Source organism: Hermetia illucens, chromosome 1 (genome assembly GCF_905115235.1).
Source record: "Hermetia illucens chromosome 1, iHerIll2.2.curated.20191125, whole genome shotgun sequence".
NCBI lineage: Eukaryota > Metazoa > Arthropoda > Insecta > Diptera > Stratiomyidae > Hermetia > Hermetia illucens.
The window spans coordinates 41,061,958-41,087,319 of record NC_051849.1 but is presented as its reverse complement, the minus strand read 5'-3'; the positions used below and the strand labels follow the sequence as shown (position 1 = coordinate 41,087,319).

Genomic DNA, 25,362 nt, shown 5'->3' with positions numbered 1-25,362 from the left:
AACAAAGCGACGCAACGTTAACTCATTAGGTGATTTATCACCCTTTGGTAGCAACACCAGCAGCTATTTTTTCTACTATCTTTAAAAAATGACCTCTTTCAAGCAGACATTGAAAATGAAGAAAAACCACTTCGATCTTGCTATTATCGTCACTTAACTCAACTTTGTTCGGCATTCCTTCTAACCCGATAACTTTATTAGTTTTGCGCAGAAAAAAATAGCTACCTCCTTTTAGTTTAGTTATTACCACTCTGTGAGATCCGTCCCATGGGTGGTCCCCTTTTCGGCTGATGTCGTGGTAACGAATTCTATTTCTTTGACTTAACCAGGACTTAAATTCTGCATTCAACCTACCTCATGGTTTAAAATCACATTACTTTCAATGGATTCTTGATTCCCGTAATCATGGATGGAGGGGAAGGAATTTTAAAAAAGTTTTTAAGTAATATCAATTATTTATACTGGGTGGTTGGTCATTCATAAAAACGCTCTTTATCATCTGAACCCTAAATGTGAGAAGAAAATTACTTTTACTCCATGAAATCGTTTTTCGTAACTGTCTCCAGAAAGTTTTGAATACCTCCCTTTTCTGGGCAGCAATCTGTTCATCTCTTGCGCCCTAATAATTTCTTCTTGCTTGCTGATAATTTGCCCACCCCGCAGTTGCCTCACTTTGTCATTGCACTAGAGTGGGACATCATAGGCTGCTACCACGTTGCTAGCCGGAATCTGTTATGACCGCTGTCTACTATGTGTTTTGCGACTGCGACCCCTTAAATGCAGCAACATAAACTGAAATATATGATACAATAGTGGAAAATTTGATAGAAACCTTACCATTATTAACAGAATTATAATAGGTTGAAGTTGACATTTTTGAGTGAGCTTATTGCATCCAAAAACATTATAAATTGCCAGTATCGCACTGAAATTAATAGGCTGACATATACTGCCCTAAAACCAATATATAAGACAAGAGCACTTTTGTTTGCTGTAAACAACTCGACAGATTTCTGGAATCCCGCCCAAGTGAAGGTCATTCATTGAGAAAAGTGGTCATACATGATATAAGATTAAAACATATTATTTATTAGACACTAATTAGATAAATAGTGGCCGAAAGGAAAAACCAGCCCTTCCCAATAGAATTTTCTCCAAAAAGAGCTCGTTGTAAAAATGGATCTTAGAAAATAGAGCACAATTAAATAAAGCACCAAACCTCTCATACCGAAGATGCTAACTATCGGATTCCAAACTTTTTTCACTGGCAATGATGGTTTTCAATCGATTACCAGGATGGGGGCTTGTTACCTAACTCCAGCTGATCCTCTGTATCTGAAAAAGTTCATCCGTTTATGCCAGCCCGTTTGTATCTGTGTTTATGCAAAAATCAAAGATAACTGAATTTAGATAGTTTTCAAACTTTAACTGCTTCGAAAATAAGCACTGACAATTTATAATAATGTATCTAATTATTATGTTAACTGACCTTGCAGTGGTGGCTCTTGGGGGTGTTTATAATTTTCACGCAGTGCAGAAATTAGTGGTAGCCAGGTTGCAATGAGGGCGGTTGAGGCTATTTATGCACTTCATTTGGCACAGGAATTGATTGTTTTTAGCCATGATTAGCGACTAGTCGGTTAGCTGCTTTTGTCGCTTTAACATTGTTATTTCATTATTGAACCGCTTCTTAGAAAGTTGTGTAAAAGTGCAAAGATGTTGCAAAAGAATAAACACTTATTTGTATTGGTGAGCGTATTCAACAATGGTTTTCAATTGTTTTGAATTCTTTGCCTAATAATTTTATAAATAGTGTTAAGGTTCGCTGTTACGACTGTGAATGATCCTGTTCCCTTTGCGTGGGGATTGTTCGGTACTTTGCCCTATGTGAGTTGCACTATGCACAATCTTATATGTGTGATTTGTGGTATGGGAAGCTCTAGGATCTTTTTCTCTATCATTTAATTACCTGCCTGGCTGCAAATTAAGATTCGGATAGTTTTGTGAATTTGTGTACTTTCTAATACGGCACTACTCACTTTTTAAGTAACGTCATCAAAGTATGTGGCTTCGCAGCCATGTTGGTTTGAAATTAGAAGGGGTTAGCGAGTTGACTCTTTGTATGGCAGCTACACAATAATCTAATAATCAATTATGTAGTGATTCACAACATCTGTCGTTAGGTGACTTGCACCTACCTAGCAGTTATAGCACAGCGTAAAAACAAACTAAATTGGCACTCTTAATCCCATCTATACCCGTGACCGATACCCAAACATTACAGATTTCTAGTTCTCAAATCAGTACGCTTTTGTGATTGTTGGATTTAAGGCGAGCAAGGATTACTTTGAGAAAATTCTTTGTCCTCAAATCACAAAGAAATCATTTTCTCAGCGACATATTACAAATTAAGATAGTCCCTATTTTTAACGCCCCTTACTTCATGTGACTCTTAATTGTTTCACAAACTATTCAGACTATCGTAACTTTCCTTTTTTTTTCAAAAATCGCTTAAGACAGTCTTGAAGGAAATTCAATTGAAATTGATATCAAGTAAAATATATATCCAGATAAATTAACTGTTTCAAAGTTGTATTCTTCTAACTTCATTGTCTAGTTGACCAGTGCTATTTGATGTCGTTGCTTTCGGTTTTGGTTCTCGCATGCCACCATACTGTGTCTTGTCTGCATTAATGTGCGTCCCAAGATTTCCTGTTGCCTGCTCCATCTGGATGTAAGTAGTTGTTCATTTCGGGCTATTCCTCCTATTATGCCAATATCGTTAACGGACTTAAAAAGGATAGCGCCTCTCCCATTTACGTCAACGACGCGAAGCACTTTTTCCAAGCCCAGGCTGATGTGATTTTATTGACTCCAGGCGATTCACAATTTTTAAGCCAATGATTTACACTATCCATGCTTGGCAGTGACAGCAGCTGTCTATCATCTCCAGTTGGCGCGACCTCCAGATACCTCCGATATTCTGAGCACTGAACAGTTCATCAACCCATCGCGCCAACGCGCGGCTTCATTCCTACTTGGCTTTGTAGTATCAGCCCCAAACTGGTACAGGGTATGGCTAACTGATATTTCAGTGTACAGAACCACCCACCATTTTCGGCATTATCCCACCGCTCCTGCTATCTCCTGCATAGCACCTTCGTAGTGGCATTTCGGAAACCTGCAATTACCTTCGCCCTCCTTTTCCGGTAGAGACAATTTGCCTCGTTCTCTAGAAGATCCACGGGAAGCATCCCCGCGATAACACGCAATGCCTAACATGATACTGTCCTATATGCGCTGTACACACTCAGCGCGATTGGCCCGTATTCCGAACTCCCCTCTAGTTCTCTAGTTCACCATGTTGTCCAGTGCTCACGCCCAGGGAGGAGCAAGATATAGCAGGATTTTACCTTGGATTTTAACTTGAAATCGATCGTTACCCCCAGGTATGTAATGATCGATTTTAAAACGGCCTCGCGATTACCAACTCGAATTTTGACAGTATTGTTTTTCCTGCGATTGCTAGCTTCATCTTTTGTAGCCATGCTTTGATGGCATACAGTTCCACGTGCTCGGGATATTTCGCAACTACTACCACCGCCAGTTGGTCTGCAAAACCAATTAACGATAGTACGCAAAAGCCGAGCACTTTTTCATACACACAGTTCCACAGCAGGGGCCCCAATATAGAGCCTTGGTGGGCACCTGTTGTCACAATTAATTCCTTCGCCCCGTTGTCAGTCTTGTACCAAAGAAGTCTCTCCAAGAGGTAACTTTCAATTATTCGCGCGAAGCCCATAGTAATCTCCTTCTAAAAACGCCAGAAATATCTCTTCCTCGAAAGCTTCGGGGACCAGTTAGCTATCCGGGTTTTTTCACTTCTGCTGCGCATTCGACTGTCGCCTCCTCCGTTTCTTATGGTGGCCTGGTGATCACTGTGGGTGTAGTGTTCACTGACAGCCTCTAGCCAACAGAGTACTACGTCAGATCAACGATTGAGCCTATGCCTCTGCCTCGGAAGGTGGGCAAGCATCCAACGTTAGCTAGTACGATAGCCAGCTCCGGCAAGGTTCCAAGAAGAATTTGGCCCCCGGTGTTCGTCACTCGAATTCCCCAGTCCAAAACCCAGGCCATGCAATCGCCGGCAATAATTTTTGGGCTATGGTCTCTAATGTCCAACACCAAGCCGTCTAGCATCACTTCATATTGCGCTAATCTTACATTAGGAGAAGCGTAACAACTGTAGATATGATCTCCGTTGAATTTTGCGCTTACAAAGCCGGCTCCCGGAAATACCATTGTTTTTGGAATGGCTTGCCATCCCCATGCCAGATCTTGAGATGAGTCTTTCACCCACGTAGCTCTACCGCTATTTCGGTAAAGTTCGCAGATTACTGCTACATCCATATTCATATGGTTTGGGCGAGTAAGTCTTGTGCTGCCTCGTCATGGTGAAGGTTGATTTGTATCAACCTCATTTAGCCCTACAATTCACCTCCCTCCTAAGTATATGCCGGACAGCTACCACCACCTGCAACGTGCCGGCCGTCCACTCAATTTTCCCTTTGCACAATATGCATCGTGGATATCCAGTGCAATTTTTGATAAGCTGCACACTGCACTTTCTCAACCTATCGTGCTCATTAGTACATGTTGCTGCAAAGTCGAAGGCTTGGCTCCTTGCGTCAATTTTTCCCTTGAATACCCTTTTGATAATTCTCACGTTGTCATTACGATACCCGCTCAACAAAGTCTTTATGTCGATGTAGCCACTCATCTTCCACGTGTTCTGCTTCCGAAATTCTGCGTAGAACTTTACTTTAAAAGACATTCATTATTTGTATTGCTGCCTGAGCTAAGGTTTACACTCCAACACCATACATTGGGCAGTTCTGATGAACGTGAGTAGCTATCACAACTCCACGGTTGACTAGCACAGAGATGGTTTATGCCGCAGTCAAAAGATACGATCCCAGAGTTGTAAAGAGAAATCCACGCACTGAGCACACCTCAGTTACATGGGAATGACGCTAGTACAAGTGTACTGATCAGGGTCGTAGAGAGAAAATTCGAGCCCAATGTAGAAATTATGCGACAAATTGGAGCTGGGATTAAAATTACCCGAATTTGGGGTGAAAATTGTACAGCCTAATTTTCATTGCAATTTATATTGCAAGCCTCCAAGAAAACTTCGAATCCGGGGGAAATCCACCCCTTCCACTTCCTCTCCTCAAGGCTGCTGATGATCACTTTATAGATGAACATTTTCTGGCCTACCAGCATCTCTTTTGCACCGAGAAAAATCAACACAAAAGTCAATATCATCAAAAGCGACGATGTGGTGCCAATAGAGGGCTTTCTGACTACATGCTGTATGCATAGGACCAGTAAGCATATCTTGAACCCAGACTTGAGCTACCGTCCTCGGCATCGTCGATTTTATGAGCCAGATTAATTTCAGTAGAATGTCAAATTCTAAAAATATGTCATACAATCCCAGGGACTAATACGCTCGTGAACTTATTAGGAGTCTACGAATTTCGGTAGATGTCAACATTATACTCCCAGCGTTTTTCTAAAAAATAGTGAATAGTACATCTAATGCAGATCAGGCATTTATGAGATTAATTTCCATTATTTACCATCATATTTAATCAGGGCTCGTTTGGTCCTTCTTTATGTACAGTTACTCAGTTATACAATACTGTTACATAATTGCTTTACATTTATGTCCATTGGGATACCGTGACTTGCGTACTCAGACTGGTTTACGTAAAAACCTGAGACTTCCAAAGCGCCCTTTACTTGAAAGCTCAAAGATTCCATAATCGAAATCCGCACGGGTAATTCTGAATACCCAGTTGAATTACAGGCACTATTCCCCGTGATCGCTATCATTGTATTGTGTAGCGTACAACAAAAACCCGTTCTATAACTTTAATGCAAACCGTTTTATTTCACACTAAATTATACAACTGCGCAATCATTGATGATTCAATTCGAGGCGTATTTATAACCAACGATTCCGATTTCGATTCTCGAACGTGGCTGAATCCGAGAGCAACCTCCGGCCATTTTATATCCCGCGAAGCATTTGACAAGGTCTTCTTACTGACATTAGTCATCTGTTGTCAATCATTCTAACTAAATATTCGCCCTACTGTTATACAATTTTGCTGTCCTCGCTGATTGTTATTATTACGATTTAAATTGATGGCATATGTACATTTTTCTAAAGTAAATTTGACACAATACAACCACACTTTTAAATATTTCAAATTGTAAATTGTTATTCCAGATCGAAAACCTTGAAGATCTCCTAAAAGAAAAGGACAACCAAGTGGACATGGCCAGAGCCCGCTTGTCTGCTATGCAAGCCCACCATAGTAGTTCCGAAGGAGCCCTCACTAGCCTGGAAGAAGCAATTGGCGACAAGGAGAAGCAAATGAATCAGTTACGAGAGCAACGCGACCGGGCCGAGCAAGAGAAGGCGGAAGAACGCGAACTGCACGAACGTGAGATCGCCGACTACAAAATTAAACTAAGAGCAATGGAAAGTGAAGTAGAAAAACTCAACACAAGACTGGAGCGAGCCTTAACCGAGAAGGATCGTCTCGAAATGAAATTAGAGTCATCACAAAGCGAATTGGGCAAATCCAAGGCTGAGCTTGACAAAGCTACCAGCGAAGTTGGTCGTAGTAGCGCTGACTGGGAAGCTACGAAGCAAAGGATAACTCGTTTGGAAATGGAAAACGAACGGTTACGACACGACTTGGAACGATCACAGGTTTGTATTTTGCTGTTTGTACAGGAAACAATCAAAAATTATATAAGATACGCTGACACGCATTTCCTCCAAAGCGCACAAACTCGCTTTAAATTCTTCCGCTGGAGTGCGGAAACATTATGCAGTAAAACCTAGAATTTTGCCTTCCTTACCCACTAGATTGCTATTGTACCAATACTAGAGCTACTCATTCCTTCCAGACTACTTTTGGCCGCTCAACCCTCTCCACTTCACAAGAACTAGACCGAGCTCAGGAACGTGCCGATAAAGCATCGGCCGAACTCAGAAGAACGCAAGCCGAACTGCGAGTGACTCAGGTAAGATCCCTTAGAATATATCAGTCTAATCGCGCTGCATTTAAGACCAAGGCAGCTATGAAAATTTTTGGAATAAAAATAGTCTTATCACTAAATTAACTATTTGATGGTAGAAACTAAGACGAGAATAGGCAATAAACAGGTTCTTAGGCAGTCAATAAGTTTAATACATGAATTCTAATCAATGCTAAGCTATTAGTACAAAACGGCATACACTGGCAATAGTACCCGCAATTGTAGATTTAATAAGGTAAATGTCGAGTCATCTGTAGTAACAGCAAAAAATATCCCAAAAGTTTTCACATGTGTATAGGTTTTATTAAAACCGCTTGTCATACAAATCGCTTGGAAAGTTTTAGAATTTGTGCATTCCGAGAAATAGTTTGGTCTTGTATTTTCGGAGGAATCAAAAAGAAGATAAGTTTTCCTTTGAATCACTAGTCACAAAAGGATAGATTTGCTGCATTCACTGAAATGTTGTAAGTTATTTCGTACGGCACTTCTCCGGCTACATCTCCTACTGTGAACTATCAATTCGCGGGGAGAGTCTAAAGCAGCACGGTCGAACCATGCATCTTCGCGTTTTTCTGGCTCAATCCATTTCCTGGAGCTTCACTTGTTGCGTTTGCCGCGCTCCAATTCGGTTCCGACCTCAGTATCTTCTCCACCAGATTACAATAACTACGTTAAGGACGTCGTTCAACCTCCTTCTTTTAAGCACAAATCGGGGACAGTAACTTGTTCCGGGTCCTCGAGTGTAGCATCGCATTCGGTACAGTCGGGAAGCTCAACCATTCGGAAGGGAAGCAAAAACTTCCTGTAATCATCCTGTCCCGTAAGGAACTGTGTCAGGCAGTAATTCACTTCTCCGCATTTTTGCTCGAATTCAGAATTTTCTCACCACCACTGTCATTTCCTTTACGGTTTCTTCCTGCTGATTTTTCGGAAGTCCACAGTAACCTTAAGCGGATTCGCACAATTTTTTTGGTAGATACAGCGAAAAAGATCCACCCCGGTCATAAGTATATTTTGGACACTGAATATTAAGCAACAACCTCGCTAGAGATTAACACGTACCAACCATTAGCCCCAGGTTCGGCAGGTCCCCTTTAATCATCCGAAATCACGAATGATTTTACTTCTATAAAGTTCGGGGCGGGGAGTCCATAACTGCCACGATCACCAGGTTGCCTACAAAGTCATTCAAAGTTGCCTCGTCTGGTACGCGAAGGGCAAGCAGTCCAACTTACATCGTATTCCACAGCAGGTGTCCAAATACGATATCCCTGGGTGTTTACAGACCATTGAGCTCTGATATTAGCAGCCAAATTGAGAGATATGTTCGGAATCCCTTTCAATTCTGGAACCTAGCTATACCCAACAAGTCCGCATTTCTGTCATAGTTTCTCCTCGGTAACCCCTGGGATCGAAAAGACGTTCCGTTGAGCACTTAACCGAGGTTTACTTTTTTCGTGTTGCGAAAAAAAAATGTATTTATTATAATTTGAGGAAGAGTCCTGGGAACGTCATGTGATGGAAATTTTGTCCATTACAACCTTGAAGGCAGCACCCCACAGGTTCGTATTTGCCCGTTTTTACTTTCCCGCCTGACATTTTTGGGGCTACTGTGAAGATCTTGACATTCTTTCTCCAGCTTCAAGTGCTCGGCTTCTACCTTGCCCTTTAGCAAATTCTCCCCGATCGCAGAAAATATAGTCCCAACGTCAAGATTTCCTAATTCCACCAGTAGATTCTCCAAAAAAGCCTCTGCATTCTAGTGGTCACTGGTCACTGCCGACTAAGCTATCACTTGGGGAAACTAGGAATATTTGCGGACACTGCCTACTTGTTCAGTCCGAAGTGTGAAGAAACCTCCATACACGTTTTGGGACAGTGTCCACCTGGGATAATACTTAATACCAGATGCCAAGTTGAAATACTTGGAAGTAGGAAATATACTGAATTCCTCACATTTATAGGGTTGCTTGACATAAGTACACTATAACCAGCAAAAAAATGCCAGTAATCCTTCAAGGACGCAATGCAACTTCCCTTAGAGAACAATAATAATAGTAGTTTCGCTTACTACTTTGATGAAAACGCCGCCACAGCATTCTAGCGTCGCCATCGCTCTGTTACACGCTAGCACAACAGTCTCACTTTTTCCATCACTGTTTTCTTCGGGCAGTGATTTTCTTCAAGAGTTGCCAGAAGTATCTCCTCCGCACAAGCCCCAATAGACCAGATACATATCGTCATTTTTTCTACTTACAGTATGCCTTCGGTTTTCACTTCCTCCATTTCTAATGTCGAGAAAAAAATCCTGGTGGTTAATAAGGATATTGTGTTCACTAACCCGCTTGATCATCCCTCTCCTCCTCCTCCTCCCATCCTAACCGTCTACTTCCGAAGGATGCAATTATTTTAGGGAAGCGATCTCTAACGCCCAATACCAGAGTATCTAGCATCTCCCCATATTAACGCTATGAGAGGAGCTTAGCAACTGTGGATGTGGGCACCCGTGAATTTTGCTTTTATAAAGCCGACTAGCTGTATAGCTAATCTTCCGCATGCCCGTATCGCTGCCTTTTCAAATGCATCCTCCACCCATAAACATTTTAATAAGGTGCACAGATTACCACCGGAAAGATTTTGAGCTGCAATTGTTTAGGTTGATTTATGTCAACCTTAGCTAACCATACACGCTCCTATCTGCTGGACACATGCAACAAGGTCCTCTTTCCCGCTGATACAATATACAAGGTGCATCTTCAGTACAATTTTTGGACGAATGGGCTTCTTCTACACTCTTTCTGCAGCTTTTGGTCAACCATATTCAACCGTATTGACTGGTGCATGATACAGCAAATTGGCCCAGATCAAGGCATCTGAAGCATCTTTTTAAAGGTACTTGTTACGCACGTGATCCAAAATATTTTTAATTTGCGGCTTAACCGCTTATTCCACCGAAAATCTAAGCACAGCGGTCTATGTTCCCCAAATGCCTTCCTCATCCTTTTTATGGTACTCTGTTCTATTCCACCAAGATTAAATTGTTACTTTAACGAAACATAGATTTCCTTCGCAATAAATCCTTGCATTTCATTGTTATCTCTTCCATTCTTACTTTAACCTCTGTTTCCTCACCTAACAGTTTTACCAACTAGAGAGAGAAGAAGAAGAGTATAATTAATTCCAGCATCAGATCGCTTTTCAGTACCATTCTGTTGTGGTTGACACTATCACTCAAGTTTGTCGCATTGGGTCCGCTTTTATCTTTCCAAGGATATCGGCATAAAAATATTTCCTTTCTCTGAAATATTCATTTTGCCGTTAATCGTTGCTCACGTTTAACCATTGCTTAGATTTACAAGTTTTCGGGTGTTCCTTTTTTGGCGATACTGATGCCGCCATCAAAAATTAACAACTTTCTTTCCTCTTCCCGGTCGCATGCTAGGACCCTAATGGCTAACTAATATCATCCCTGCTCTGTTTCTTCGATTGCTCACCTACCTTATCTTAAGGAGATGCCATCTCTGGTGCGGATCTAATTTCCAGTCCACTATTACCTTTTGTATATATTACAGTAGCTAAGTTTGCCAGTACTGGGCACTACGACGGGCGGGAGTCCACTTCACCATTCCCAAGAATCGCCGGTACCAGGTTTCCAAAATCCAGGGTCGCAAATAATTGCATATTCTCCCATCTCACATTTGATTTAATTTCCAGGTATTCTCCTTCTCCACCTATCCAACCTGCGTATGAGGATGCCCCTGTGCCCGAATGTGCACATGTGTAAGTTTATAGCGCATCCTTTCGCGCTCCCTTATTCGCACGAAGAGACGCGATGGAAGATTTGGCATCTCTACAACATGTAATAACAAGGGGTGGGGCAGTGGCAAAAAGACCATCTTCAGTGGTCGAAGTCGACCTCCAGACAAAACCAGTCTGAAAATCTAAAAATTTGGTGAAATTGACTATGAAGACGCCCCCAAATTCTGAAAATCCACTGAAGTCTCACATGAACATACGCTTACACACCTCAATGCTAACTGGGCTCGGGAATGTGAGGGGAGGGTTTCCTTTGGACACTTCAGCCCCAAACGTGTTATTCGACAGTGTCCTTTCAACGATGCGTGACACCACACTGAAACCTGAAAAACCAACAAGTGGAATATCGCGCTTTTCTCTCGAAAAAACTTGCAAAGCTAAAACTGGAAAAATAAAAACAAATACCGATTCGACTGCGTACATGGAGCCGGAAAACTCGTGACCCGATTGTCACGATCAAGAGGGCAGATTCACGACGGAACACATCCTCAATCGATGCTTATACTATCTCAGATCTTCAAAAGATACACCGTTTGGGGGTTTCCACCCTTCCTTGGTATCCTCAGGTTATCAAAATAGAGCACGCCCCTTTGTTAGTATGAGCTTCGCGGACAACTTTACAGATCTTGTTATGAATTGCAGTTTCATTTATAAAAAATATTTGTTATTAACAACTCTTTAAAAATGAATAGAGTTTCCTATGTTTCTTACTATCGGTGCTGTTGAGGACATCTCCTTATTCATTACTGAAACGTTTTGACAACGTATCTACATATGTTACCTGAGAAAAAGTTAAGTTATATAATAAAACCTTTCTAGCAAACCATTTGATGACAAAGGTGCAATAGTAAATAGTATAATGTTCCCAGAAGGCGGTTCCATTACCTAAACAGAAAGGATTCAAATTGGCTGACAATTACTTGCAAGGAGCATTCCATTTGCAACTTCACGCTCCGGTTCGTTAGTGGATCTTCATTGCTTTGGAAAAGGCTTTGAGCGGATGGTGCTTCTTACTATCATCAGAGCCAGGAAAGCTTAAGGGATGTAAATATTTAGTTACAGAAAGTAAATTTCTGGCCACACTAATTATAGCACCCATATTGCCTGGATAGTGGATCACCCCAGAGGATCAGTGCGTATGTGCAATGTGGATGACTCCCTACTACCCTTCTGGGGCATGAGTGGCTTGTCGACACTACAGGACAACATATATTCTATTTCTCGAAATGCACAAATTAAAAGAAAACTCAATTTCCTTCACACTTAAAGAAACAACCCTCTAAAAATCAAATAACATAAATATATTATATATATTGTATGTATGTACTTTTGCTATTTTATTGCGGACTATTGTATGCTTTTTTTGAAAACAGGACAACAGCTACACTGAACATATTCTTGTGAGTAATGACGGAAAGGAGAACAGTTGATCAGTATACGCATAACTAAATACAAAAATATACAAAGTCGCCAATAAAAGAAAATTTCAATATTCAATTTAAAAATTTATTTTTCCGAATTGCGTATTGATATAGTTAGTTTAATTTCTAGTAGCTCTAGGTTTTTGGAAAGTGTGTTTAGACGAGGTACGAGGTACCTGATCTACTGGCCCGATTTCTTGTAAATACGTAGAGATAAAACACATACATTTGTGCGTTTGAAATGTAATTAACTTTTAACAGATAAATCCATAACTATTTCATATAAAATATTAATTTTAAAATAAATATAATTAAAAAATTTTTTTTGTTCAACGTTTTCATCAAACCAAATTCATTAAATTTTTTGAAGGATATAAATGTTAGTAATCCGGCCAATCCAACTGGCAAAAATTGAAACAAACAAAAGTCGTTTGCCCGCCACTCATTATTAAACTAGACTCACCTGCCTTGTCCAATCAATAATATCCTCTTTCCCTAGTAAAGCCAAGTCATACTGTCTATTTTCCCTTCTGTTCAACCTGATTCACAAAATGAATTCCTACGAATATTTTTTAACAGAGAGCCCAATGCGTCTTCTCTAGAAAGTCACCAAACTTCACTGGCAAAAACCCCAGTATATTTTCGCCTTTTGTACCTTTTAAATTTGGGCTTCATGATCATTAGTGTTCCTTCTTAGGTCCCCTATCACCAAAATTTCTGTTTCACCCAAGAGCAAATTTGTTGAAATAAGGTGAACTTGCTGTAACATTTTTCATCCAAAGTTGCCAACTATTTTATTCTCTTGATAGCTTAAAGGCCCACTATTAGATAAGCGGGTCTCTTTCGAGGTCTAAAGCCTTACCAATGATTACTACCATGGTTTCTTTCTCTACCATAGAGTGGCTATGTCTTCGTGACAGATGGTGTTCGCTAAATGACATTCGTGTCCCTATTTTTCTCTAGTTGACATTTTTAAGCTTTTGTAAAATCTTCAAATATTATTGAAATCGATTTATGTGACTATTTGTATTTTTTCAAGAAAGTCAAAATCTTCAAAAGATACTCTTCTAGGCACGAAAACCCCTCCCGTGGAAACACCATAAAATATTCCATCACGGAAGAGAGTCACCTGACCCTAGCCTGACCTCCTTGCTTCTTCAGCCAAGGTTCGCACCTGTACTTTCCAATCCTAGTGGGATTGTATGCCACGAGCATTCTGCGCACCACTTTGAGTTTTCTCCAGGTTTCTCCTTTCATCCATGAGTCTGTGACATCCATGAGTCTCTGGATCCTGCGAAATTCCATCGTAGTTTGGAGAATCGGGTGAAGTGCCCAATTTAAACATGTATAAGGATTGGTGATATCCTCAACTCTCTCGCGAGCAACTGAGTGAAACTCTAATTTATCTTTCCACCCCGTCTGTCTAACCATTCCTGTGTGTTCACCGACCCTTTCCTGAACATTTCGATTGCTCCGGCCATATAGCCAGATAAATATCTCTCCCTTTTGGCTTTCTTTGTCTCGGTTAGCAGTGAGCATTTCGCCGAATGCTTCATCATCCCAGAGGATGCTGAAAGCAGAAAACACGCAGACCGCGCTCAATTTATACAGGTAACTTGCCTTTTCCCAGAAGCAAGGTCTAGCCCACTACCGTGATGCCGTTCAGCATCAATGTTGCCAGAACCATAGATCCTCTATCGCAAGCATACTGCAGGTGGGAGAGCATCTCGCCAACACACAGCTTATTTGTTCATATAATGCCACTAATGGACTGACTCATAGTACATTGAATGGTTTAGCGACAGCACGGTACGGCCATATCGCCGTTTCGCCATCATGATTTCTGCAGGTTTCATTTTCATTTCGGATCCGTGAGTGGTCTACTCAACCAAAACCTAAGAAACCTTGCAATGGTTCAGGTTTATTTGAATAAATTACAGTTTCTCATTGCGGTTAACACATTTCTAAATTCCGAGCATTTACCACCCCCGCCAATATGCAGGTTATCCCGTCTTTCCTTCCCTTCGTACAATACGCCCTTGGGGTCCTTATTGCACGCCCTGGTAATATGGCCTTTCCGTCACACCTCCTATATGGATCAATGCCACCTACAAATTCTGTGTTTCCTCCATTCCAAGTTCCTCCAATTAAATTTTTCTTTCAAGATAGTGCAGACTTCTTCTCTGTAGGCATTCTCACCAAGTGAGTTTTCAATTTGATTGCAGAAGTAATCAGTTCTGCCCGTGCTGGATTTTTTCAGCTTAAACATTAAATCGCCTCTCTGGGTGCTAGAGATCTTGCTGACATTTCCGACGAATTAAGACCGCAATCACTTTCATTATCTCTGATTGCATGCTCTGTTTCCACTTGCTGGGGATGACAATTACTTCTGGACGAATTCGCACTTTTGGTTTCTTCGCTTTTTCGCCTATCCGTCGTTTCCATTTCCCTGCAAGTTTCACTTCACTAGCCGACATTGGCCTTTGGAGTCCAAACTTTTAGTTCCCCCTTCCAAACTTTTAGTCCCGTTTTTTGGAATGCTAGAATGTCCTTTTTTCCTTTTAGGCGCCTGATGATTTATTCGTTTACTTCGCCATATGTCAGCGACATTTTGGCGTCGCTTAGGTCGCCTGCGACAATGTTGGATTAGTCTCCTGGGGACATCTTTCTTCCTTCTGCAACCTGTTATAAGGCCATGATAGCATAGATTGTGCTTGCCCTAGATAAACACTAGCAACTCAAATATTTGTGCCTTAAGTTTCATGAAAAGTAATTCCTTCGTATCAGAGCTCTGTTTTCTACGAATCTTGGCCGGATTACTACTTACACGTTTATTGACTCTCCTTTAACTATCTTTTGCCATCTTTGACATTGGTGGAAATCTTTGAATTGACGAAATTTTCTTGAATACATCAATTTTTTTATCCCGAAGCACCTCGCGCGATCATCCCTGCTAAACAATTGCAGAGGGTGTTCAAACCACTTTTTTCAGCTAGCGATATCCTCCTTGCCTCGTTCTTCATCATAATTATTACTATTCTTAGTGCTTCCTTCGAAAACCTCTTTCTCAAAATCACTTCTAGCATTAAATGCCACGTTGGCTAAGTTATCTATCACGGAGGCACTGGAGACTAGGGATATCAACCGCCAGGAGTCTGCTCGCTCACTCCCTAAAGCCACCGATAACGAGGTTCCTAGTGACTGCACCGTAAGTTGGTTTTATGTCTGTCTGCTTCTCCACCTATCTCTTCTTGCCTGGTCTGCAATAGCACCTGGTGAGTAGAGTTTGTCATTACCTGAGTTGCAGTCTTTCGGAGCGATTTCAACTTTCCTAGTTTGTAAACGAAATTCTAGAAGAATGTATGTTTTTTGAAAGTCAGTCCACATTAACCGTGTAACGCTCAGAAATGCGTAATGTAAAATAACACCGACTTCAATCATCCTCCCTGCGTGGGTGTTCCATAAAATGATACCTTGCAATGTAATCACACTTTGAAACTTAGATACTTAGTAAAAATTTAGAACTTTCAGTCGCCTGAAGGGCACGCGAATAACCTCTGAAATTAGAAAGTCAAATTTATATTGCCGTTAAATTTACCTTCTTTCGTTAAATATTAGCAATAAAAAGATCATAGCCTAAATCTTTCTAGTCAATTTGGATTTTACTTTCACGTGACAGGACAACTAGTAGATTGCAAGACATGACCAGACCCCCCGCCTCTCTCTATGGGAGACATTTTTGTTTAATACAAATCATTATCTACACCCCCTTTTAATGATACCCTCAGTACAAACTAAACTAAAAACTACTTTACGAAAAAACCAATGTCTTCCATTAAGAACCAATTAGGACACTCTCAACGAATATGAATGTTTAGTCAGGAGGCAAAATGCTCAGCTGATAAGCCTCTAGAGTCAAAAAATGCGAACTTTTCATTCACCGCCAAAATTTCTTCAAGAGGCTGCCTACCGTTTAGTTGATCGATTATTCTGAAACACCAGAATTCGTGCTCCATGACAATATTTCTCGAAAATTTGGAGTTAAAATCAGCTTGTTTGAAAAGAAGGAGTGAGATTCCTAATGACATAAGGACGGAGGTGAGGTTCTCCATTTTTTCACCCAAAATTTAAAAGTATCCGCAAGTATCCATTGCCAAAAAATTCGTAAAACAAAATTTGGCCTAGTGCATGCAAAGCAATACCGTACGCAAATTAAATATAATGTAGGCAAATTATTAGCAAAAGAGGATGGAATAGCGGAACTATTTGAAACGGTTGCCATAAGTTTTTGACAGGGAGCTGGCAGCACAATTACGAATGCAACAATGCATATATCTTCAATTGTGAATATTTAGGATCTATAAATTTAAAGAAGAGATCAGTTAAAGAAGCTCCAACGCCCGCTTCCCCCTTCATCCATTCTTCTAAAGCAGAATCCGAAGAGGCACCATCGTATCGGCATCCACATTAGCGAATGCCATTCTCATATTGATCCTAGGAATCTCTACCACCAAAGATGCTGTCACGTTTTCTGAGGATCTCATAACAAGAATATGTGTAATAAATCTTCTATGCGAAAATCTCAAAGCAGAGTTATTCACCAAACAATGGGGTGGAGCTATGCCTATTACATTACAAAGAGAAAATTGACCTCTCCGAACTGTCATCATCATCATCAACGACCCAACAACCAGTATCTAGTCTACGCCTGCCTTGGTAAGGAACTCCAGATATCCCGGTTTTGCGCCAAGGACCACCAATTCGATATCCATAAAATCTTACGCCATCGCTTAATCTCAAGGAAGGTCTGCCTCGTCTTCTTTTTCTACCATAGATATTGCCCTTATAGACTTTTCGGGCTGGATCATCCTCATCTATACGGATTAAGTGACCCGCCCACCGTAACCTATTGAGCCGGATTTTATCCACAACCGGACGGTCATAGTATCGCTCATAGATTTTGTCGTTATGGAGGCTACGGAGTTGTCCATACTCAAGTAGATCGCCAAAAATTCTCCGGTGGATTCTTTTCTCGAACGCGCCCAAGAGTTCGCAATTTTTCCTGCTAAAAACCCAGATTTGCGAAGAATATATAAGGACTGGCAAGATCATAGTCTTGTACAGTAACAGCTTTGACCCTATGGTGAGACGTTTCGAGCGAAGCAGTTTCTGTAAGTTGAAATAGGCTCTGTTGCTAGTCAACAACCGTGCGCGGATTTCTCCGTCATAGATGTTATCGGTTCGGATTTTCGACCCTAGATAGGAGAAATTTTTAACAGTCTCAAAGTTTTAATTTCCTATCTTCATTGTTTTCGTTTGACCAGTGCATTCGATGCTGTTCGTTCCTTCGATTTCGGCGCTGACGTTGCCACGTACGTCTCAGATCCCTCTCGGATGGTGCCTCTTGCATTGACATCTGCATCGCCAATCACTTTCTCCAAGGCCAGGTTAAAGAGGACACATGATCTCAGACCGTTGTTGATGTTGAACGGTCTCGAAGGTGATCCTGTTGCTTTTATCTAGCCTCATACATTGGTCAGGATCAGCTCAGCCAGTCTTATCAATTTCGTGGTGATACCGAATTCTCTCATGGTCGTGTACAGTTTTACCCTGGCTATGTTGTCATAGGAGGCTTTGAAGTCGATGAAAAGATGGTGCAACTGATGACCATATCCCAATAGTTTTTCCATCGCTTACCGCACAGAGAAAATCTGATCTGTTGCTGATTTGCCTGGAGTGAAGCCTCTTTGGTATGGACCAATGATGTTCTGGGCGTATGGAACTATCCGGCTTAGCAAGGTAGCAGAGAATATCTTATAGATGGTACTCAGCAACGTGGTACCTCTATAATTGCTACACTGCGTGATATCACCATTTTTATGTATGGGACAGATAATACCTCGTTGCCAGCCGTGGTGATTGCCGGAAGTTTTTCATAGTGGAAAATCAGAGGCAGAGAAGAATGAAGGAGCCCAATATCATTTTAGTTATTCATACTACCAAATATAACGTTTATTGCTCCGGAATGAAACGATACCCTGCAATAACGCAAATTTTTTGAATGTACGCCGAAAACCTTTATACCACCACTTTGGCCAATGGGATTTTATTTTTGGACAAATCTTATTTTTCGGGAACAACTTATTCTCTTCATCAGTATCATTAGTACCGGAATTCAGTTTCACTGCTGAAACACATAATTTAACTATTATCTTTTAGTAATGTAGGTAATGTTCGGATTCCCACCATTTTTTTTTAATTAGGGCAATTTGATTATATCTGCATGAAATATAATAATTTAATACTTTTTAATCTAATTTCAAAAGCTAATGTATGTGCTAAAACAACAAAAGAATTAAAAGATCAGTCACCGTCTAAACACACATCGTTTGTATTGCGTAATTTTTACTTTCCAAATAATTCACACCATTTAATGTAAATTTGAACGTTTTCAAGTCAGTCTGATTTAATTTCGCCAAAAACCATTTCAATATACATTTGTATTATCCAGTGCAGATTCAGATCGTACTAGAAAGTTTCAATCATGCTCCATAATATTCTGCCAAATAATTACAAAGTATTCTACAGAATTTTTCGAGATTTTTGCATAAGTTTTTGCGCAATGCACAAGTTTGGCTCTGTAATTTAGCATCTTTTTACTTTAGCATTGAACCGAAAAGGGATATTTCGTCATTGAGCAATTGAAACCAAAAAAAAAAAAAAATCACAATTTGCTAGCTTCCTTTTTGCAATCCATATATATTTTAAACATTACTAATTTCCCATCCATTTTAGAGTGATGCTGAACGAGCTCGCAATGAAGCTACTGCCCTGCAAGAAAAACTCGAAAAGAGTCAGGGCGAGGTATATCGGTTTAAGGCCAAGCTGGAGAATGCCCAACAGGAGCAGGAGAGCCTGCGACAGGAGCTGGAGAGAAGTCAAGCCAGCGTAACCCGGGTCCACAGTGAGCGTGATAAGGTAAGTTTGCTTTAATGTGATGTGAGATGTGATGTTCGGAGGGGGACCTTTCTAGCATATCTCCGAACTCGAGAAAGTCAAGGAGGAACTTGAGCGAACTCAAGCCACCCTGGGCAAGGCACAACTCCAACAGGAGAAACTGCAAAACGCCCTGGACAAAGCACAAAACGAGGCCGACCATCTACAGGAACGTCTGGACAAGAGCATCGCCGAAGTTCGCCGCCTCCAACTGGAGAAGGAGAAACAGGCCTACGATTTCGAGAATATCCAATCACAGTTGGATAAGGCACTAGGACAGGCTGCTCGTATGCAAAAGGAACGCGAAGGATTGGGCATGGACGCAGAACGAATGCGTGACAAAGTGGAGAAATTACAAGTATTAATTTTCCTAGTGTTGTTGTCGTGTTTGTTTGTGTTGTACTATCTATATAAATTACATAGATGTCACTTGCTCGTATACAGAAAGAAAGAGATGCTTTGTCCGATGAGCTGGAGGCCGCTAAAGAGCGTGCCGAAAACAACCAGAGCCTGCTGATGAAGGCACAACGCGATAGGGAAGCGATCCAGACTGAACTGGACGTTGTGAAAGAGCGATGGGACAAAGCGCATTCCATTCAACAGAAATTGCAGGTATGTTACTATTATCTCAATTACTATCGACTGTAGCACGGGGAACCTCACGCAATGCGAAATTTTCATTCACCGGTAACAATTCAGGTTTGTTAGATTGGCTGGTATCGAATCATAATGCAAAATTACTTCCCTATCTGCCATATAAGAATCGAGCCTGATTAAAATATGCCGCTTTTCTCTCTTCCTACAAAATCAATGCGGTAAATTTGCATCTCTTTTGCTGCTTTTCTCAACTGACTTTTCTTTTATTCTTGCTGGATATATGGAAAATTAAATATTTTACGTTAGTATCTATTGGAAAAATTAAGTATTTTTGGATGCAACCATTTCGCTCATGTCTCAACGATAGCACGAAGATGTCAACAAAAATACCTTTTTTTAATGAGACATGGAAACCTTCAAAAGCCACCGCTGACTATGTATTACACCGCGGGGCTGGATCAAAACGTATCTGGTGCTCGTGCTCAAATTTGTTTTTTTCTATTATCCCTTTTTTCGACTGACCTCTTTCTGGCAAAACTTCAAATTCAGTCCATATTGTCTTTGACTACTTCAATATATGCTGGAGTGCACTTATCTCAATTGTAGCTTTCAATTCGACCCTTTGAACAGCAAACCTCAGTCAACGAGACAAAATTCGTTCTGCATCTTCTGCCCAAATCAATATAGCGAGGCCCTATATTTTCTGTGTTCACTCAAAAATTTCATTTAATCGTAACCTATTTCGCGGTCGCGTTGCTCGATCCATCTCGGTTTTATATGCTTTGGTTCCTGCACGCTCCATTTGCAGTTTGAAATTTAGCTTGTAATCAACCTATTCAGTCTTATTTTCTGGTAGCAATAGACCAGAGGACTGCCAACCAGGACTTGTGTCATCAATTGCTTGGTTCGTGTTACCCTCGACCTCTTCAAGAAGGCTTAAATTAACTGTCAGTCCAATATCGTCGGCCAATAGTAACCACCCCATGAAGAAATTCCATGACGCCTAATTTGATTAGAGCCCCAAGTATGTTACTCCATCCCACAGAATTAAAGGCATCCTTCATAACAAAATGTTATCATTGCCTAGCTTTCACCCTTTTCGAGGACGTCTCTAACTCTTAGCGATCCCATTTTTCGAAATCCGAACTAGCTTTCAGAGGAACCACTTTCTTTTCTAAAAAAAAGTCAAGCGACGACGGCTTTACGGTTTCTTACCAGGGCAGAGACAAATCGTCAGACGCTGCCTCACCTCTGCCCTGGGAGCAGCGTGACCGTAGCGGCTCGCAGATGTTGAATGCTCCTTCATTCTCAAAACGAACACTTTCTTTTCGCCATTCAAAAATAATGTGTTATATTTGTTCGAATAATTTACCAATATTATTTAAAATGCATATCAGGCTGAAAGACGGAGGTTCACCCAGGAGTTTGTTTATCTTGAGTATGATTGCTAGCTTCCACTTCTTTCGCTGTGTGGGAAATGCTCCTTATTTGAGGTTACAACCTATATCCGTGCAGCTTCTACGACCTCTTCCTTAGTCACCATTGAAACTGCGACAGAGTCTACCTGGTCGATATAAAGATTGAGAGACTTACATTTTACGGGACAAGATACATCACTATTTTATGTGTACAGCAAATAAGGCAAGTAATCGGCAAGAACGTTCGTCCTTGATTTTCGAAGTTTCGGCTTTGTATGCACACCCAGGATTCCGAGTAAGCTTCTTTAGAGAGGTGCTTAAAGTGTGCACCATCACGTTTTATGCAATTCTTTCAATTACTCATGAAGCCCTAATCTAAATCGCAGACCAGTGTCATTGTCATTTGCGTTTCCTTTCAGCGTTTGATTTTGCATTTGAACTTCTTTAAAAGTCTCTTCATCAAACTTTTTGGTTGTCCATCTTACAGCTGCTTTCCAGAAGTGATTTACCTGATTCATTGTTTGAGTTCAGAAATTATTGCTTGACGATCGCCACTGACTGACTTCCCAATGACTGACTGAATTCCCTTAATGCTTGGAAATGCAACATCTACAACCAACTCAATCTCCCAACACCACAAACGGTAACAAGTTGGCATGGAATTGTCATCAGGGTGCTGTCTTCACTCTTTCGACTGAACAAAGCAGTCCGGGGTATTCGAACATCATTGCAGCCTTATAGATTGTCAATGTCACAAGAGTTTTTTGTGCGATGCCATCTGTTAAACTATTGTAAAGAACAATTCGCAAAGATTCACGCAAGGAGAGGAGAAATTATCGGGATGCTAACATAGCGTTTTTACTATACCTCAACAAAGGTTCACCGTTGTACACATTACAAAAATTGAAGTAAAGGGCTTAACAATCTATCGCTCACGTGTGGAAGAGAAAAATCTGTATTTCATTTGTAATCATTCCACCTTTCAGGATCTTAAAAAACTATCGATGATAATAAATCTGCCCACACACGCCTGCAATTGGAACAAACAAGGAAATGTTAGAATTGACACATTAGAATGTATTGTAATTTACGTGTTTGGAACTATGGATTCTCAGAAATATTTAAAATCGGTTTTTTTTTATAATCTGAACAATTTTCATCACGAGGATACTTCTAAAAAGACTTCTTACGTTCAAGCACACCCAAAGCTCCCTGGGATTTATCTTGATATTCCTCAGCCTTTCAACCTAAAAATCTCTGAGCCCATCATAAAACAAGAACAAATGATCTCAAAGATGTTTCTTGCTTGTAAACTTTTGTGACCCTAAACATTTGCAGAATTCAAGAATCCGCAGAAATCAGATTCTTATGTGCGTATAATTCCGACTTTAGGTTGACAAGACTTCCCTGATATTTATTGTTAAAACCTTTCTTGAAGTACATCACACAATTTTCTCTTGTAGTCCTCGTCTTGTTCGGTCTTTTCTGAATAGCACACGCTATGGTGAATTGCCTGTATTAAAGTTTATAATGAAAAGAGGAATGACAACCCTTTAGTCCTCTAAGCGCCCTGATCTTCATAGATTCGCAGTCTGCAGACGATGCGAAGACGAAATTAGTTATTTTAAATTAGTCGAACAATCCGCCCCTCCAAGCACTCAGACGTTTTGTTAGGCCCATTGCACTATCCTCTGAAATCGCCTATTCAATCGCCTCTGAGGATATCTTGTAGAGGCAGCGAATGCGCAGAATCTTCAAAAACCCTGATCGAAGAATCTAGATCTAAGGAAGCTGACCAGCTACATATAAAGTGCAGGGTCATCGCCGTGAATACTTACTATTTCGAAATAGACTTGACAGTGGATGCCAAATGCTGGCTCAAGGTCCACCATTGTTAATCCTGATCCTTGGCGCCCCAATCTGTCAGCTTCCTGATTACCACTGATATTCGAGTGCCCTTGTTTCGTTCAGTCGCCAAGTTTCAAAAGCAAATGATAGCAACTGCACACCAACTAGCTTCGTATATTGTTCCTATTCAGTGCTGATAACGCGGTTCAACTGTCGGAAAGGATTTGAAAGGTGCGTTCCTGCCTTTTCTGTCGAAAACCTTATTCTGCTACCAATAAAATGGCATAAATCCCCGCCTGCAATATGGTCGTTATTTTTCCAGAAGTCAGACCAGTTCCATAATCGGATTTTCCGAAAAGACCCCTGCGCTCGATCTGTCCTAAATGACCGACCACTCCTTGATGATTGATGATTATTAGATCTGTAATCCCAAAGAACCCGTTACTATTTATCGATAATTCTTCTCTTTTCTGGTGATTACAACGGAGTATGCTTTTTCAAAAACAAATCTGGAAACCATATTGTCGGTAGGCATTAGAACCACCAGATGGTTGCTAAGCAAATTTCCAAATGGACGCCTGACCATATGATGAAACGTTTTTTGACGGCCAATGGTATCAAGGCTATATAGGTCGTTAGCTGCGTCCCGTTTCACACCCAAACGAACTGAGGTTGATTTAGGATAGCTTCTAGTGCCGCGGTCGACCTAGTATTCATTGCTCCAGACATACTTACTCTACTGTTAGTAAAATTCGTTCTCGGGAACTATATAATGCATGCATACATCAAAATGGGCTTTGTGATGATGGTTCCCAGGCCTTGCCTACCGGAGTTCTACAGCAACAGAGTCATCTGCAGATTTCTGACATTGTTCCTAGATATAGAACTTGCTCGTTAACTTAGAGTCGAGGTGTACTCCTCAATACTGAACTGTTTGTACCAGCTGCTCCACCTAATGTTCCTAGTGAACACAACTAAACCGGCTTTCGTATCATTCACCATGAGTCCATTACGGAGACTGTAATTGTGGATTATCTGCAGAGTTGCATTCAAGAGATCAAATACTGTGTCCACAAACTTACTGACAACTATTACAGCTAGACCGTCCGCCAAATGCAAGGACCTTTGTGTCCTCCAAGAGCCATATGAAAGTGTCCATCACCAGTAATAACAGGCGAGAGAGTGTGGGCAGCTTCTAAGACACTCTGCCTCAATAGACTTAAGTCCGACCAATATGTACATTTCCCTCCACTTCAGCATGGAGAATCCACCTAATTACGAGCAGATCAATGTCATATTGACTAATCGCATCACAAATCACCACGAAAAAGGTATAATTGAAGGCACCATCAATGCGCAATGCACCTAAGGCGTATTCTTTTCCTGGTATCTCAATTTTTGCCATGTTTTCAAAAATTGCTATTGCAATAGATCTGCCTTTCCAGCGAAGTGGCCACCACGGAATATATATATCCCTTAAGAACCTTATGAAGTTAGGCCGATCGCCATTCGTGTCCGTGTAGACAGGTGTCACCTTCATGTCGCGCCATTTAATTGGAACATAAGCATGTACTAGACATGCACGGTATATATTCCGACGCAGGGTATCCATTCCCTCTCTTGTTAAATACCCACTTCACTCGCCCTTGTAACACTACTTTGCATTCGAAAGTATGGTCTTTCGATTAAGAGCTGTATGCAGCTGTCGGCCGGGTGCTCACATTTTGAATGCCGCCTAGGAAGTGGACTTCAAGCATATGGTTTGTCATTTCTTCATCGCTTTCTGTGTACCTCCTACTCTTTAAACGTAGATAACCTAGCTGCTGGCTACGTTCTTTCACAAGGATCCGCTACAACTTAAAGGATGCCTCAAGATGATGGTCGTTCAGTCAACCTTATGCTCTTCTTTAGAGCTTTCTTTATCTCTTTGTACCGATTCTAGCCAACGGCTGAATCTAACTTTAGACCTCGGTTGAAGAGAATCCTTCATGCCAAATTCAAGTTCCACTAAAGTGTATTAAGTGGGCAACTCTCTTCGAAAGCTTCCCTCACGCTAGTTGTGATCATCTAGGATGTTTTCTGAATTCTAACCATGGATTTGGTATAACTCCGGCGATCAATTTCATTTTGTACATTACCCAATC

At 40.9% G+C, this 25,362-nt stretch overlaps 1 protein-coding gene across 10 annotated transcripts in view; it reads left to right on the top strand.

The window, feature by feature from the left end:
* Positions 1-25,362, top strand: part of LOC119661249 (ELKS/Rab6-interacting/CAST family member 1) — a 124,654-nt gene that overhangs the window by 86,799 nt on the left and 12,493 nt on the right. For 7 of the 10 annotated variants that reach the window (XM_038070489.1, XM_038070492.1, XM_038070491.1 and 4 more), the window contains 6 exons: positions 6,302-6,790; positions 6,991-7,107; positions 12,312-12,338; positions 19,155-19,337; positions 19,393-19,713; positions 19,779-19,967. In XM_038070489.1, coding sequence (XP_037926417.1) covers positions 6,302-6,790; positions 6,991-7,107; positions 12,312-12,338; positions 19,155-19,337; positions 19,393-19,713; positions 19,779-19,967 — 1,326 coding nt within the window. The remainder of the gene's footprint in view (positions 1-6,301; positions 6,791-6,990; positions 7,108-12,311; positions 12,339-19,154; positions 19,338-19,392; positions 19,714-19,778; positions 19,968-25,362) is intronic. The other 3 variants (XM_038070490.1, XM_038070496.1, XM_038070497.1) reach the window with 3 other exon arrangements.